The following is a 15,852-nucleotide window of genomic DNA, read 5'->3' as shown; positions in this document are numbered from 1 at the left end:
CAATTGTCTTAGGTTACCATAATGATTATTTTCGAGTCTCTGGACACGGCGAGATAAGTGAAAGTATTTAAGTCCACGGTCCTAGGGCATCGGTTTTCTATGCATGTTGCACCTTAAAATTTAAATGCACTTTTTTCAAACAAATAGAATATTTAACAAAATGTGTACATGTACAATTCCGAATGAAGACGATTATATTCACTACATTTCCAAATTTACAAGTATTATACAAAAATTACTTAGAAGTAAATATATTCTAGAATGTGATAAATGAACTTATTAATGTATTTGATTTATTACATAAATGGTATCTGTATAGTAATACTGTGAAAGATACGATTTGTTTTGATGTGTGACCGCTGACTGTATAGTAATTATGTTTTTGTTATATGAATGATGTGTGTATAGTAGTACTGATAAAGATACTATTTGTTTTGATGTGTGACCGCTGACTGTATAGTAATTCTGTTTTTGTTATATGAATGATGTGTGTATAGTAGTACTGATAAAGATACTATTTGTTTTGATGAATGACTGCTGACTGTATAGTAATTATGTTTTTGAGATACTATTTGTTTTGATGAATGACTGCTGAATGTATAGTAATTCTGTTTTTGTTATATGAATGGTGTCTGTTTGGTAGTAATGGATATGAAACTTTCTGTTTTGTCTTATGAATAGTTTATGTATAGTAATACTTTGAATGATATGATTGGATTAATGTATTTGCCCCTTGATGACATATTCGTATATAAGATGATAATTTGATGCTTCATATAACTTTGTAGTTGTAAAGATATATTACACAAGAGATAAACTACCATTTACTTTTAAAGTATACTACTTTCAAATTGGATGCCGGTTCATAAATATTCATTATTGCATTATTTTCTACATTTGAAAATGCCTGTACCAAGTCAGGAATATGACAGTTCTTGTCCATTCGTTTTTGAAGCGTTTTGTTATTTGATTTTGCCATGTATTATGGACTTTCCTTATTGATTTTCCTTTGAGTTCAGTATTTTTGTGATTTTTCTTTTTATATGACAAACTGAATTTCGATATTGAAATCTCATCATTCAAATCATTTATAGTAATAACATAAAACAATGCACTTTGTCTTACTTTTATGTTTTGATGCTAGGCATTTATGTCTGCTAGAACCCTTTCCTATAACTAAGGCAGATAGCACATAAATAAGGGTTTATCTGAATGATGGAAGTTAAGTTGTGTATGAACGCTGACTTTATATATTCTATTTGGATTATGGCATTCATTTTATTTAGAATTTTACATCCCTTTCCAACAAACCTATTTAGGTGGAACTCACTCAGTTGACTGAATGATGTATGGGATATTAACTTACTTTTTTTCCTTATGTTTCACTTAGTCCAGTCATTTAATGTGTGTATTGTTTGGGTACAATCCCTGCAATATTGATTATGTAAGTTTGGGATTTAAAAACATACCTCATATATTTCATGTTTATTTTCTTTTTTATAAATTTGTTTATCACTGTTATTTTGATCTGATTTGTGTTATTTGTACATTTTAATCACAAAGAGCCATATTTTAACAAGACAAAACTAAAAAATATGTTACTCGATTTAAAGCCTTAAAATTAAGAATGACAATGAGTACTCGTTCAGAAGGCCAGGTAATCGAGTACAATTCTAGTACTCGAAAACTCGTCTGTTCCTATAAATCATGATATTTTTTCACCTTTCCATTTCCAGTCACTTTAGTTCCCTTTGCAAACTTCTTCGTTAAACTAATAAAAAAATATGTATATTCACAACGCAAAGACGTTTATTCTCATACATCTATGTGTTAAATCTTAATCTAAGGTTTATGTTAAATAGCAAAACGTGTGTTATAGCAGTACCAGCATGTTCCTTCCGACAGGACTTGTTCATGTTCAAGACCTATTGTAACACAATTTAAAAACATATTCTAACCTGAAGGTGTGGGTCATATTATATTTTTGAATAAGAAAAAAATCAAAATGCCCTGAGGCGAACCTTCCGCAAACTATTAGAGACACTCTCATTAATTTATTATTTACAAGCTGTACACTAATTAAATATCATTTCGTATCAGTATTTGAAGTTCAATATTTTGTTGACAAATAATGACATTGGTCCAAATATAACTCCACAAGAACTCCACAAGAACAGATGATAAATATTCTCTATCAGGTTGGACTATATCAACATAGTGATGGCTTAATTAGTATCCTGGGTTACTGATTGGGTTTCTGAATACACAAAAAATAATGCCATTAGGTAAGATGATCTTAATTTAACAGTGGTCTGTTATCCATTGTTCTATTGAAAGAGGACTAGCGATATACATCACTAAATTATGGTCTGCAATGATACATGATTGAGTTCTGCAACCATACGTTTTTCTTTCGTTAAGATTTGAAGTGATGCCATCATATTATAATTAAGTTTATAAAAGATAATAACAAAATCCAATTAACAAAATTTCAACTAGACTTTAAAGATCTTTTGACATCTTTTGCCATCCCTACCAAATAGATATTTAACGATTTGGTATGAGTGCCAATGAGACAACTCTCCATCCAAGTTACAATTGATAAAAGTAAGTGTTAGTTAGGTCAAGTTACAGCCTTCAACACGGAGCCTTGGTTTACACCGAACAGCAAGCTATAAAGGGTCCAAACCATTACTGATGTAAAACCATTGAAACAAGCAAACCCACGGTCTAATCCATATAAAAACGAGAAACGAGAAACACGTATGAACTGCTTAAACAGACGACAACTACTGTTCATCAGATTCCTATATATGTTTTGTGCGACCAAGTTGAACAGAGATCACCCCTAGTTTTTGGTGGGGTTCGTGTTGTTTATTCTTTAGTTTTCTATGTTGTGTCATGTGTACTATTGTTTTTCTGTTTGTCTTTTTCATTTTTAGCCATGGCGTTGTCAGTTTGTTTTAGATTTACGAGTTTGACTGTCCCTTTGGTATCTTTCGTCCCTCTTTTGAACAAAATATTTCTAAAGGGAGACATGGAAATATATTTAAAAAAAAACGACAGTCATCGTTTGTTTTACGTCATTAATAACATTTCCGTGCTGTTATGTAGAATGATTTAGAAATATATTAAGTTATCTGATAATTGCGCCTAGCATTGACTGTCAACGTTTTACTTGGACACGTTTACGTACATATCAGTCATAATGACCAAAACAGTGAAATTGATGATAAGGGTATTTTAGAATCTCTAAGGCATTCGTAATTGCTAGTAATATAGTTATCAAAGGTACATGTACCAGGCTTATAATTTATTACCTTACATTTCGTCTACATTAGACTCATCAGTGACGCTCATATCAAAATAGTTAAAACGCCAAACAATTCAGGTTTAATCCACCATTTTCTACATTTGAAAATGTCTGTACCAAGTCAGGAATATGACAGTTCTTGTTCATTCGTTTGTGATGCGTTTTGTTATTTGATTTTGCCATGTGATTATGGACTTTCCGAATTGATTTTCCTCTGAGTTCAGTCTTTTTGTGATTTTACTTTTTATTCAATTGAAGATCATTGATGACCAAAAACTCCAAAAAGTTGTGCCAAATACGGCTAAGGTAATTCATGCTTGGGATAAGACAATCCTTAGTATTTCGAATAATTCAAACTTTTGCAAACAGTAAATTAAAAAACAAGACAATACAATGCATGTCAACACCGACGTGCTGACTACTAGGTGGGTGATACCATCCTGAACGAAACGTCCACCAACAGTAGCATCGATCCAGTAATGATAAAAGTTATCAAAGGTACCTCGCTTCTAAAATGTGAAAAGAAAGGAGCGACAATTTAAAAGTATTTTAAAACCAAATCACAGCGTTGCCTTTTTGTCTCAATTTTCATATTTTGGATAATTCGAAAACAGTGATCACTCTACTTTACCAACCAAATTTTGTAATACAAACCAGGTTTATAAATCAAAAATACAACGTAAACAGGATTATATGAATCACCAATAAAAATCTTGACAGTTCAAAGACACAAAGAACACAAAAAAAACTCGTCCCCTGCAAAAAGTAAGTCGTACAAACCTTAATTAAGAACAAAAATAGGCTGGTTCAATACAGGCAAAACTGTAGTGGGGTGTAAATAGATGTACGTGCGCGGACGCCTCCCCATGTTTACATATTAAGCATTTATGTCCTATAATACATTATAATTGAAAAGCATAGTGCATATGGATAATGATAGTTAATTTAAACAAGCGATCCGTGATAAAATGCCACATCATTTAGAAAAGCAGGATCAAACTGATTCCCTATTACATAAAGCTAGCTTTGTTTAAGAAAGTAAATTCATTTTGTAGTCTGTTAATCGGTGAAATGAAATAGTGTTGCAAATGTTGGAAGAAAGATCGCTACATTGGCAAACAATAAAGAAACAAGTGTAAATGTTCTACTGTTCAAACACCGTACTTAGTCAAACTTAACAGGTTAGAATTTTAAAAAAAATCCAATTACCAAGTTTGCTTTCATGAGTAACTGATCATTTTTCTTATCAATCGTTTCCTTAATATTCGATTTGATTCAGTTGCGATTTACATATGCAAGATCAAATATTTAAACGCATTAAATTTGCATCTTCGGTTGGCATGAGGATATAACGGAATTTGATAAGACTGTTGTAAAGTGAGAGGTTAAGCGCTATAACACCAGGTTGAATCTCTTGAAAATGTCTGAAACAAGTAAGGAATATGACATACTGTATAGCGGGTTATTTTCGCGGGTGTAAAATTTCGCGATTTTCATTGAATAAGGTATACGAAAAATTTTGGCGGTTATTATTTTGGCGGATTCAACATTTGAACATTACCTTTGCATGTACACTTTTAAATGGGCAGAATTAATTTTGGCGATTTTGTTCTATCCGCGAAAATAAGCGAAAATTTACACCCCGCGAAAATAACCCGCTATACGGTATTTTGCCATGTCATTAAGGTTTCCGATTGAATTTTTCTCGAAGTTGAAAATTCAATACATCATCAAAAACAAACACACAAATACGCATTAATAGTACTGGAAACAAATAGTTATTTTGTTATCAGCCCATAGACATAATTAAGTCATGTGACCTTGACGTCATCAATATTTTTTCATGGTTTTCTACGGTTTAAAATGAAATTTAGAATTAAATTATAAGAAATGACTGTAATATTTTTTCTGTCTATTCAAAATAACATAAAAATGTGGTGCTCACTGTTAAATAACCTGCTACGCGCGTTATTCAGTGTATTTATGTTATTTCTTCATAGACAGAAAACATATTACAGTCATTCCTTAATTGTTTTGGTAAAAACGACTATTTGTTACAAATTTAATACATGTTAGAATTTACTCATCACATTTTATATTTACGCTAGACGCGCGTTATGTCTTCCAAAGATTCGTCAGCGACGTTCGAATCCAAAATAGATTATATAAGTAATGAGTGATATTGCAAAAACTTATTATAGACAATTAAAGACCAATAGCACATAGTGATCATGATACTAATAAACTTCCTGGAATAAGATTGCTTCCTGTGTTTTATATTAAAATATAATCCTGGTACCTTTAACAACTATTTTATATAAGGTAGGTGTATATCTATATTAATATATCAGTTCATTTGTCTAATGTTGACACAATTTCAATTATGATTCATAAATAATAATAGTGACGGACAGATGAATCATCATACAGACCGATATACATGTATACAGCCCGTACACCAAATTCAGTAGTTCTGATGATAACAGAACCTTACAAACTGACAAAGCTTAAATAATTTTGGAACATCAATTCAAAGTTTATGAGCCATGACCGACAGCCAGACAAAGACATCTTACTATCATTCATATATCAAATACAATTGAACTATTGTTTTAAGTAGCAGATAAACTGACAAAACAATGTAAACTTAACAAAGACCAATGAACCATGAAAATGAAGTCATCTTCATATTTGAAACACTCAGACAGACATGTACAACATACACCAAATACAGTGGCTCTATACCATACATGTATGTAAGCAAAAGACAAAACAACATAAAACAAAATAGTATGGCGTTCATTATCACTGAACTAGTATATATTTGTTTAGGGGCAAGCTGAAGGACGCCTACGGGTGCGGGAATTTCTCGCTACATTGAAGACCTGTTGGTGACCTTCTGCTGTTGTTTTTTCTATGGTCGGGTTGTTGTCTCTTTGACACATTCCACATTTCCATCCTCAATTTTATAAAATAAACATTGTCCAGTGATGCATAATAATGAGGTCAAGGTTAGTTAAAATATCGCCTTTTTCGGTGTTTTGTTGCCCATTGTCTTTTTTATTTCCGTAGTAATAATTTCTTTTTTTTTTTCATTTTCTAAAACAAATAATACTTTGAAATGCTTAAATTTATCGAGGATTTTCGTTTTATCGATGTAATGGGCATATAATTAAGCAATGCAAATTATTTATATAAAATAAAACAGTCTAAAAAATGTATATAAAAAAATAAAACTTATGAAGGAGGACAAATAGACTGACATTGCTATAATTCACCTAGTCTGTGTAGTATTATAAGATAACAAGATCCAATGGCATAACACGATTATAGCCCGATTCACCAACAAAGAAACATGGGTCAGCCATGCAATTTTTTTTCTATACCTTTCACAAATATTGAATATAATAGCTCTCTCTCTCTCTCTCTCTCTCTCTCTCTCTCTCTCTCTCTCTCTCTCTCTCTCTCTCTCTCTCTCTCTCTCTCTCTCTCTCTCTCTCTCTCTCTATCTCTCTCTCTCTCTCTCTCTCTCTCTCTTTGAAATAAATAAATGCATAAAGAACTGCTGTATTTAAATTATGGACTTTGTTTTGGTAAAGTCAACCATGTGTTACAAATGTAATACATAGTAGATTATAAAAGCAATGAATGATATTGCAAAAACTTATTATAGACAGTAAAGACCAATAGCACATAGTGATCGTGATATCAATATACTTCCTTGAATAAGATTATTTATGTAATTGCATTTAAGGTATGTTTATATCTATATCAATACATTATATATTTAGTTTTATTATCATTTTTTGTAATGTTGAAATATTTCCAATTATCTTTCTTCAGAGGCTTTGATTTATTATGTATTTTCAGCTTTTGTTAATCAAGGTTCTCATTTCTTTGTGTTCACGAACAATAAAGTTCCTAAATTGTCCATTCATAAGGAAGAAAGTTTTTGTTAACACTCTTTTAGGCCAAGTTGACTTTAATAGCTGACTGTGCAGTAAGGGCCTTGCTGATTGCTGATAGCCGTACGATGACCTATTGTAAATTTCTGTGACATTTGGTCTTTGGCACCCATAGTACATCTTCTTTTTTATATGACATGCTGATTTAACCTTTGATAGCTATTTTTCTCAAGAAGATTCAATTAAGTGTTTAAATTCAGGTTTTTTTTTCCATAGATTGAAAATTAATGATTATGTTTCTTATATGGGTATTTTACTTGGGTTTTCGGTTTGTGTGTGTAATATTATAATCGGTTTTGTCTTTTTTTCGTTATGATAGATGTGAAATTTGGTGAACTAATGTTTTCAACACATTTTGTCTTATTGCGTATGTCTAAATATTAAATACTGTTTGATGTCTAAATAGTGGTGTTGAAAAATGTTTTTAAAAAAATTCGCATGTTACATTGTCTGACGTTTGATAAAATGTTACTTTGTCCATATTCTTCGTGCATTGAGTGATTTATTTATTTGTTTGTCGTTGATGTGATACCACTGTCCTACGCTGTCACACCAAACAGTTTCAGTTTTCCTTGTGACTGACTGCATGTTTACATATTCCTCAATGGTATATTTGTTAACGTGACCCAGCATTTTATTATGATGAATAGGAGTTTTTAAGTAGGAGACTTCACAAGTTCATAAGTATCTTATTCTTATATTTTATAGTTCAAAACTTTTGAAAAAAATGTAAATGAAAAATATTAATCATCAAGTCTCGTTTATTACCTATACTACACCTCATTCACTTTTTTTTAAATAGACTGAATCACATATGCAAGGATGTGTAGATTATGGATATAAGATGTCGAGTCATTTGCAGACAAAATTTTAACTTCATTAAATGTCTCATATATATACTGTGCTATTTAGTGTAAACATTTTCAACGGTATTTAATTGTAAATTGTGTATGGGATAACAACATATATTGTAATGGGATCCTTTGTATGAACTAAAGTTGGTAATTTTATAACTTCTTGAACTAAATGCTTTTAAATTTAAATTTTTATTGTATTATTTGAATATAAATTCTATTATGCAATCCATTATGTCTGTTAAAATGTTTAACCTTCTCCTCACCTGTATTTTTGACGTTATAATATCAGTAGTTTGAATTTTTTTACGTCTGTAATTAAACTTAAAAATATATACATGTATCTTTCAATCAATCCAATTATGTGCACCATTTATTTCGTTTTTTTTCTTTTGTAACCACTTAGTTTCTCCAAAAAGGCATATCTTAAATTACACTTTGACATATTTTAGAACATAATAATTATTGTTTGAAGGTTTCAATTGGTTTACAATTGTAATTGACCTATATGACCTGTACCAAGTTAAGATAAGTAAAATCACAAAAATAATGAACTCAGAGGAAAATTTTAATAGGAAAATTCTTAATCAAATGGCAAAATCAAAAGCTCAAACACATCCAACGATTGAATAACAACTGTCATATACCTGACTTGGTACAGACATGTTCTTATTAAGAAAAGGTGGGTTGAACCTGGTTTTTAAGCTTGCTAAACCTGTCACTTGTATGACTAAAAAATGTGTCTGTAATTTGGGGGCTAGTGGTTCTATAACACAGAAAAAGTGTCATTTCACCGAGAAAAATTGACAAAAACAAAAGAAACTTACAATGTATTTCCAAATAATTATTTTTGGATGTAACGCGTCTTCTGATTGGCTGACGTCGTTTTATTTATCAGCCCATAGACATTATTTTGTCATGTGACCTGGACGTCATCATTTTTTTCATTACTTAATTCGGTTCAAAATGGAATTAATAATTAAATTATAAGAAACGATTGTAATATTTTTTCTGTCTATTCAAAATAACATATTTTATGTTATTTCTTCATAGACCGAAAAAATGTTACAGTCATTCCTTGACCGGTGATTCGAAATGCAACGAATTGCTTCATAGCTGAGATGTTTGTGTCATACATGCGAAATTATAGCGGCCTGGTTTTTGGTGACTGTGGTTTATTTCTGAGTCGACAAGACTTCTAACAAACTGAAATTAAACCAGAAGACTGACTGTTATCTATTAAGATATTTTTCAATAGTAATTGTTTAATCGTTTAAACTGCTATTATTTGACCGTTAACCTATGACCTCCTGACGAGAAACGGAAAGTTTTCTTTTACATATTTAGGATTTAAGTTTGATAATTAAGTGAAGAAGGATATGATTTCATTGATGTTTTGCCATCAAAAAGTGTCTTATTTCATCAACAAAGATATACTTCAAAAAAATTTATAAACCTTTTTGTTTTCTATTACAAATCAACTTAGGGACGACATCAAAAGATCGATGTAGGATAAAAAAAAAAAACTTAAATCAAATAGTTTGGGGGTGGGGGTTCAACATTGCTGCAAGGTTTGTTAATCCAAAATCGATTTTACATATATTCATAAAGGTAAGTCAATGTTTCCCAAATTAAGTTGAGAAAGGGGGTTCAGTGAAAAAACTATGTGAATTAAGTTTTTTATCCTTCATTGAACTTTTTATGTCGTCCCTTAGTTCAAATATTCAAAACCTTTCATCCAAGGAATAAATTAGTTATTGTCTTTTTCATAATTTGACTTGCTTAAATTCTAGTAAATATTAATCATACCTAATGAGTATACATATTTTTAGTTGCATTTAGATCGGGGACTTGATTTATAAGATGTAAGCAAATAAAACCCATGTACGTTGACATGTGAAGAAACACTCTTTCATTTTTATAAAGTATAGCCGAAATTATAGCCACTGTCTATATCAATCTGTTCAGCTTTTAATAGAATTGCGTATCACGGCTCTGTGACGGCAATAACGTTGGCCTTAACAACTTGACCAGGATTTATCAGCGACGTCATAATGTTTGAACCGACGCGTTTTTTTAACCCAATTTTTAATTGGTACGGGTTTATTCTTCAGTTGATTTGTTCTATTTATAATAACATTAACGGTACGAATTTTTCTGCATCAGATGCGCATTTCGACAATACATGTCTCTTCAGTGATGCTAAGTATACAAAGTATCCACGTGTAAGCTTTAAAGCAATGATACATAGATGGTAAGATAGACTTGTAGTGCATTCGTCATTTCTTACGCTACCTAAGATTTTAAAAGGAGGCAAAATGCCAACCGATAAATATTGGGGCAGTAAAATAGATAAAAATTTAATAATCAATTGCTACTGTGATATTTCTGCTCTAAATATACCCATGGGAACTCACTTATTTATAGCAATAATATCTAGTATAGGTTGCCTTTCTGTAAATGAAGACATTGCAATTCCCCAAAGGTATTCCCTTTACGGCTTTACTATACCACTTTTACTATGACGTTTGGTGATTATATTATATCCTAGATTCTAATATGACGTCTTTGTTACGCTTTGTAAACAAAGCCGAGTTCTAATGAGCACAAAATATGTTTGACACATGCGCATGAACTTCCTGTGTATATTAACGTTATTATCATCGTTATCCTTTTAAATATATACATTCAACAGCTAAAATAAACTTTTATCATATATTTTTATAAAACAACATATCGTCGCTGGGCTTCTAAAATGTTGTATATGACTTTTTTGGCTAAAAATACTTTTTGACACCAATGGTCTGGGCGGGGGGAGATCTTTAATATTACAAAATAGCATACAGTAGGACTAAACAAAATGTGTGAAATAAGACATATTACAAAATCGCCAATGTCAGTTGTTTGTAAAGTTTGCTTCCAAAATGTTGTATGAAAACTTGAAAATCGTTGTAGAATGGCTTTGGGAAAAAAATAATTGTACATTTCTTTATTTCTGTGAAAATAATTTAAGTTCTTGGATAATCCAGAAATATCAAAGTTTTTATTTCAATGCTATTTACAAAAATGTTCACATACGGCATTTTGGAAGCATGCATTTGGCCAAAATTTTCAAAGCCTGTTTGTGAGATATTTTTTCTTGAAAAATTTGTAACGTACAACATTTTAGAAGCCCAGCGACGATATATTCACCCTGCTCGTAGCGTTAAAACTTATCAAATATGAAATATAATGCACATACTCCTCAGGAAGGAAACGGGGAAGCCAAATATTTTTCCAAATTTTCGTACTCTTCGACCTATAAAAATGATGAGTTTGTCCTATTAGAATCAAAATAATTTCTTTATGTCATGCTCTATGCTCATTTTAACATCGGTAGGCATTATATTTGACCACATTTTACACCTCGCTAACGCTCAGTGTAAAATATCGACAAATATAATGCCTACCATTGTTAAAATAAGCATAGAGCATGGCATGAAGGAAATATTTCTAAAATAGAAAGTTGATATGCACTATAAATCAAAGGTCAGCACTTAGGGATGTGTGGCATATTTTCACCATGTTTATGCCCGACCTCCTATGATTTTAATCTTATGCATAAATTCTAGCAACCTCTTCCTTTACTTTAGGTATATCTCAGAATAAAAAAATAACCGCATCATTTGAATATATACTGGTTTGTTACACTCCGAAGTTATGTATCTATGAGATGAAACTTAGAAATCATAGCTGGGAACCAGTACGTAATCATAACAAAATATCTGCAAAAATTATATATCTCCCTATGGGCAGGCGTGGTTTGTTGAATAGTTGAATTTACAAAGTGCAACCTTCAAGATAATAATATTTCAATTTCACATGACATTTGAAAGATTTATTTAAAGAAGTTCATTGGAGGCATGCTCAATATTTTATATACTGAAGGTAGAATACGGAAAAAGAAAATATCAAATGGAAACTGCATTATGTCAAACTGGCAACATAGAAACCCTTAAACACTTACTTTTTAGAAGTATATCATGGCTAATTCTTAATAAGCTAAAAGTCATACTTATACAATGAACCATAGGAACAAATAATATTATTGGAAAAAAGTACAAGATGTAAGGTATGAGCGGAGAAATATTCAAAATTATTTAAACACAATTATTATATGTCCTGAATGAACTCTATGTTTAATTGGGAATTCAAAATGAAATACAACAAAACGTCTTAATCAACAGGAAGCATTAGTACCATCTGGCAATATAACTTAAAGACATTTTTTTCTTATTTTTTTTATTAAAAATCAAATTGACATCATTGGTATGTTAACATTTAAGTCATAGATCAGGAAAATTTAGGAATAAATAAATATTACTTCAAACAGAATTATATGACGGAAATCTAAAAGCCTTGTAGGCATTCAAACATCGTAACCGTAATTTGGATCGAAAGTATTCAACAATTCATTTGTAGAATTATGTCCCTGAAATTTGACCGATGTCGGTTAGCCACTTAAACTCAGTAAGGGTATATCGTCGCGAACTAGGATTTTCACACATGATCATCAACTCATGTGGCATTTTCAAGGTAAAATGTTAAAATTCTTTTATACCTTTTCTATGCATTCCAGTCTTATCAAAACATTTGTTTTACGTAAAAAAGTTTGGAAATACTTCTTCATTATTTATGAACAATTGGCATTTTCCTTACTTACTATATTTCATATTACACACCTCATCAGTAGGCTAATGAGAAATGTCAATAAGGATAAAAGAAAATGGGGGTAAAACAGTATCTTCTTCGTGGAGCGTGTATTTGCTTTTTTCATATTGTGACTTTGATGGAGTGTTGTCTTATTGGCAGACATACAACATTTGTTATTTTTATCAACTCAAAAAATACTTTATATTTTATGCTAGATACACTTTATTTTGTTGATGTTTTGGAAGCCTGAAAATGTTAATGTGATATTGTCAGGATGTTTTAGTACTTGTTTTTGAACGAACTCCCAACACAGTAATCGTAATAGGTAGAATATTAAAAGAGTGTGATTTGTGTAGGACCAGACCATGGTTCTTCGTTTTATTTATATAAAAAAAGGTTAGTGGTAAGGTTATGCCACGTTAAAAATCAACCGATGTCGATTGTCAATCCAAAACTCAAAAACCTTTCGTTGCAGTCTTCTAGGATCTTCGCCAGTGCTTAGCAATTCATCTGACCTGGAAAAGGTCAAATGTTTACGTTGAAATTTGAGCGTTGGGAAAATCTTCTGTATAAACGTAATATATCTAAATATCCTCCAAAAGGGGTTGTTCAGGTAAAACAATGTTCTAGAAAATTAACAATGTAAATAAAGGCAACAGTAGTATACCGTTGTTCGAAATTCATCAATTGATTTAGAAACAAATCCGGGCTGCAAACTTTAACTGATGGAAACATATAAAATGTAATAGGAAAACTACGACACAACAGAAAAACAACATTAAAATGTAACGGACACATAAACGAACTAAAATCTAACACAGAAATATAAAGATTTTCGCAATGAACAATAAAAAATCACTATTTGCATGTTTAAAAATATAACACCTTGACCTTTATGAGTAACTTTGAGAACTAGTGAGATGACCTCATCTAGGTCCGCTTTGGATTACAAAAGTCGTACATTTTCATAAAAGAATCGGAATAATTCGTTCATGCCACATGTGGATCAGGATAATATGCTTACCCTTCTGTAGGAGCTACTGTCATCCCCAGGTTGGTTTCGTGTTTCAAAATCTCTTTTGTATCTTTCACCTCTCTCTGGTAAGATCGATAAGCTGAATATATCAACTGGTAATTTTTCATATTTCCAGACGCGATGATAAATTAAAAACGGCGAAGTCATTTCAGAAGAAATTCTTTTTTAACCAATTTAAATTTAACTGTACACTTTCATAAAGTGGTCAGGAAAACAAAATGCAAGTTGTAAAACAGATGCATTCACAAAGTCTATGACTTTGAACTTTTTATTTAAATCTACAATAATTTTCGGTAGGTTCAAAACGTATTTTGTGGTAATGAATTGAGTGTAACCCAGATCAAAAATCAAGGATAAAGGGAAAAATAAATAGCTCATGGGTCTGTTAAAAAATCACTGGATGTACGACTAACACTATGTTCAAAAGATATGGATGATGTAAAGTATTAATTCACATGTGTCTGCTTTATTTTTAAATTAGTTTTCAACAAATAACAGTATATTACTACACTATCGATGTCCGGTTCGGTTTTCATTTTGGCAACTGATAAGCATGGTTGGCCTACAAAATTTAATTTTACGAAAAATAAGGAGATTTGTTTTCATTGTCAATGCGACGACTCTCTCCTCTAAATTTTTTACGATGTGTATGTAAAGCATAGTATCATTCGTTGTTTTTTTCACATTTTAGAGTGATGTTTTGTCATTGTAATTTGATAAATGCTACACGAGAAAATGCTTAACATGTTAAAACAAAATGCACATAAAACGCTATCTAGACAATGCTAAGATAATGAATAAATCTGGTCAGGCTTGTGATTTTTTACAGGATGGCTTTGATCACAAAGAAATAATGATATAAGATGAAATATTGTTTTACTCGGGTGGATTTGGTATGGACCAAAAGTTAATTGATGTAGTTAACTGTAGTTAGCAGAAACCTGTTTGCAAAAATGGCACCCCTTTCTGACGAAGAAAATAACTACATACGATTAGCCTTATTGTTAAAAGGAGTGTCCCCGAGAGCAGTACGTACTTTCTTCGACAAAGAATTTCAACCTTCCAACTTGCATTCAACATTCAGTAAGAACTCCAAAATTCTGCGTGACTTGAAATCACAGAAAATCTTGAACAAAAATCAATGGAATCTTTTGTTTCCAAAATATGGTATGTATTATTCTTTTACTACAGAACGTTTCTTGTTTTGTTTTCAGACTAACAATATGAGAAGACATAAGATATAACATTATATATGTATATATATATATATATTTATATATTTATACAACTCGTCTAAACATCAACCCAACAATGTTAGATCTGTAAATTTGCTTTCGCAAATTTTTGGTTCTTTCCTCGCCGGGATTCGAACCCATGCTACTGTGATATCGTGACACCAAATCGCCTGCACTGCAGCTTCCCGCTAGACCACACGACCACCTGGGCTTCACAAAAGTAAAGCTTTCGGTGGGCATGTGTCACCTTTCCACGTCAGTTTTAATCTAGCGGCGTACTAAAGTACATGATATATAAGGCATGGAGATGTTATTGTTACAGATCAGATAAATTATCTATAGTAAAGGATCCTACAAATTCATGTAAGATACAGTCACAGAAAATAATTATATTCATAAGTACGTCTGAGTCAGTGACAACTCTACAACAGATTTATCCATCGGATCGCCATCAATGATGGTGATACATGGCTGTGTACATAATGTATATACAACTCGTCTAAACATCAATCCAACAATGTTAGATCTGTAAATTTGCTTTCGCAAATTTTTGGTTCTTCCCTCGCCGGGATTCGAACCCATGCTACTGTGATATCGTGACACCAAAAAGCCTGCACTGCAGCCGTCCCGCTAGACCACACGACCACCAGGGCTTCACAAAAGTAAAGTTTTCGATGGGCTTGTGTTACCTTTCCACGTCAGTTTTAATCTAGCGGCGTACTACAGTACATTATATATAAGGCATGGAGATGTTATT

At 31.6% G+C, this 15,852-nt stretch overlaps 1 protein-coding gene across 1 annotated transcript in view; it reads left to right on the top strand.

Annotated features, from left to right (window-relative positions):
- The first annotated feature begins 6,991 nt into the window (after nucleotides 1-6,991).
- Nucleotides 6,992-15,852, top strand: part of LOC134711079 (uncharacterized) — a 34,566-nt gene continuing 25,705 nt past the window's right edge. Inside the window, exons 1-2 of the mRNA XM_063571512.1 lie at nucleotides 6,992-7,067; nucleotides 14,690-15,027. Coding sequence (XP_063427582.1) covers nucleotides 14,814-15,027 — 214 coding nt within the window. The 5' untranslated portion in view covers nucleotides 6,992-7,067; nucleotides 14,690-14,813. The remainder of the gene's footprint in view (nucleotides 7,068-14,689; nucleotides 15,028-15,852) is intronic.

This window comes from Mytilus trossulus, chromosome 3 (genome assembly GCF_036588685.1).
Source record: "Mytilus trossulus isolate FHL-02 chromosome 3, PNRI_Mtr1.1.1.hap1, whole genome shotgun sequence".
Taxonomy (NCBI): Eukaryota; Metazoa; Mollusca; class Bivalvia; order Mytilida; family Mytilidae; genus Mytilus; species Mytilus trossulus.
This window is presented reverse-complemented; position numbering and strand designations above follow the sequence as displayed.